Source organism: Calidris pugnax, unplaced genomic scaffold, assembly GCF_001431845.1.
Source record: "Calidris pugnax isolate Ruff unplaced genomic scaffold, ASM143184v1 scaffold932, whole genome shotgun sequence".
NCBI lineage: Eukaryota > Metazoa > Chordata > Aves > Charadriiformes > Scolopacidae > Calidris > Calidris pugnax.
This window is the reverse complement of record NW_015091641.1, coordinates 128,816-131,234: the sequence shown is the minus strand read 5'-3', so window position 1 is coordinate 131,234 and position 2,419 is coordinate 128,816. Positions and strand designations below refer to the sequence as shown.

Here is a 2,419-nt window from a genome sequence, read left to right as displayed (position 1 = left end):
CCCCAAGGGTCCCACCACCATCCTGTTGACCCCTCTGGTGCCCATGGTGTTCCCAAGGTCCTTCCACCACCTAAGTGTCCCCAAGGCCACCTTGGTGTCCCCAAAGGCCCCACCACCACCCCAGTGTCCCCAAGGCCACCCCGGTGTCCCCAAAGGCCCCACCACCACCCCAGTGTCCCCAAGGCCACCCCAGTGTGGCCAAGGGCCCCACCACCACCCCAGTGTCCCCAAGGCCACCCCTGGTGTCCCCAAGGGTCCCACCACCATCCTGTTGACCCCTCTGGTGCCCATGGTGTTCCCAAGGTCCTTCCACCACCTAAGTGTCCCCAAGGCCACCCTGATGTCCCCAAGTTTCCCCCTCCACTCCGGTGTCCCCAAGAACCCCTTGTGTCCCCAAAGGCCCCACCACCACCCCAGTGTCCCCAAGGGCCCCACCACCACCCCAGTGTCCCCAAGGCCCCCCCGGTGTCCCCAACGTCCCCCCTCACCGGTTGACTTTCATGCGGACAGGTTTGGGGCGCGGGGGGGGGTCGGGGGCGGCGGCGATGTCCTCCACCAGGCGCCGTGTCACCCGCCAGCGGGGCAGGAAGGTGTCGGCCGCGTAGCGGGACACCCGGCCCTCCAGGGTCACCAGGTCGAACAGCCCCATGTCCACCTGCTGGGGACAACCACAGGGTGGCCCGTGACCACCTCGGGCCAGCTCGGTCCCCCTCAGCCAGGACCTAGAGCCCTGGGGCTGGAGGGTCTCCACGTCCTCCACATCCCCAGAGGTGCCACCACGAGGACATGGCACCGCCCCAAGTGCTGGTGACAATGAGAGGGTGGCCCCTGTCACCTCAGGCTGTTGCTAAATGTCATCCATGTCCCCATGACCCTACTCAAGACCTTGAACCCTTCATCTGATGCTTCCCGTGTCCTCTCCCTCCCAGAAATGCCACCACAGGGCCACCCAATGCTTCTATCTCCCAAGAACTGCCACCACAGGGCCACCATGAGGCCACCCTGAGGCTTCTCCCTCCCAAAAGTGCCACCACAGGGCCACCCAATGCTTCTATCTCCCAAGAACTGCCACCACAGGGCCACCATGAGGCCACCCTAGTGCCTCTCCCTCCCAGAAGTGCCACCACAGGGTCACACAGTGCCTCTGTCTCCCAAGAGCTGCCACCACAGGGCCACCCTAGTGCCTCTCCCTCCCAGAAGTGCCACCACAGGGTCACCCAATGCCTCTATCTCCCAAGAACTGCCACCACAGGGCCACCCTAGTGCCTCTCCCTCCCAGAAGTGCCACCACAGGGCCACCCAATGCCTCTGTCTCCCAAGAACTGCCACCACAGGGCCACCCTAGTGCCTCTCCCTCCCAGAAGTGCCACCACAGGGCCACCCCAGTTCACTTGGGTGCTGGTGGACAACCCAACTCCACCTCCAACCATCTCTTGGTTGCCCCCCCAGTCCACTTGGGTGCTGGTGGACAACCCAACTCCACCTCCAACCATCTCTTGGTTGCCCCCCCAGACCACTTGGGTGCTGGGGGACAACCCAACTCCACCTCCAACCATCTCTTGGTTGCCCCCCGCCCCAGCCCAACCCCGTTGACGTCCCCCTCGCTGGCGGTTGGTGTCACCTTGAAGGGGTGGGGGTCGAGGGCGCGGAGGACGAGGGAGGGGGTGAGGAGGCAGAGGCCATCGGTGATGAAGGGCGAGTGGACGGGCCGGGGCTCGAAGAGGTCGGGGTGGTTGCAGACCTTGCGCAGCTGCATCAGGACGTTGATGACGCTCATGAAGTGGCCACTGGCCAAGGTGGCCTTGGTGCTGTCGGGGCGGGGGGGAGGGGGGACACACCGGTTAGGATGGGGAGTCGGGGTGACCCGTGGTGACCCATGGGGACGTGCCACCCCACCTGGCCTGGCCCATGAAGTCATCGTAGAGGTAGCGCTGGCGCTTGGAGAGGCGGCACTTGAGGACGTGCTCGTACTTCTTGGGCATCTGCTTCTCCACGTCCACCTTCAGACGGCGCAGCAGGAAGGGGCGGAGCACCTGCGGAACCGGCCAATCAGATGCTGCCTTCTTAGGGGGTTCCACCCCACAAAAAAAGGGGGGGGACGACACCCCACCCTCCAATAAAGTGGGGCGGGGGGGGCGATGGAGGTCAACCCAGAGGTCAACGTCTGCAGGTGGTTGTGCCCCAAAACACGGCTCACCCTCGCTCCACTGAACCCCCAAATGGGGGTCACTCCCACCCTGCTGCACCCCAAAAGGGGGGGTCACCCCAAAAAGGGGGGGTCACCCCAACCCAGGGACCACCCCACCCCATCCCGTTCCACTCAAACCGCCCCCACAACCGGGGCTCTACCCCTACCCCCCAAAATAGGGGTCACCCCAAAACGGGGACACGTCTACCCTGCTGCCATCCAAATTGGGGG

General features: G+C 64.7%; 1 protein-coding gene across 1 annotated transcript; it reads right to left on the bottom strand.

The window, feature by feature from the left end:
* Positions 1-488: 488 nt before the first annotated feature.
* Positions 489-2,167, bottom strand: LOC106899933 (helicase SRCAP-like; the record flags this gene model as incomplete). Its single annotated transcript, XM_014961871.1, has 3 exons — positions 1,897-2,167; positions 1,622-1,808; positions 489-655 (listed from the first exon to the last, which is right to left on the bottom strand). Coding segments are annotated over exons 1-3 (440 nt in total), but the record flags the coding sequence as incomplete, so codon positions are not given.
* Between the last annotated feature and the right edge of the window lie 252 nt (positions 2,168-2,419).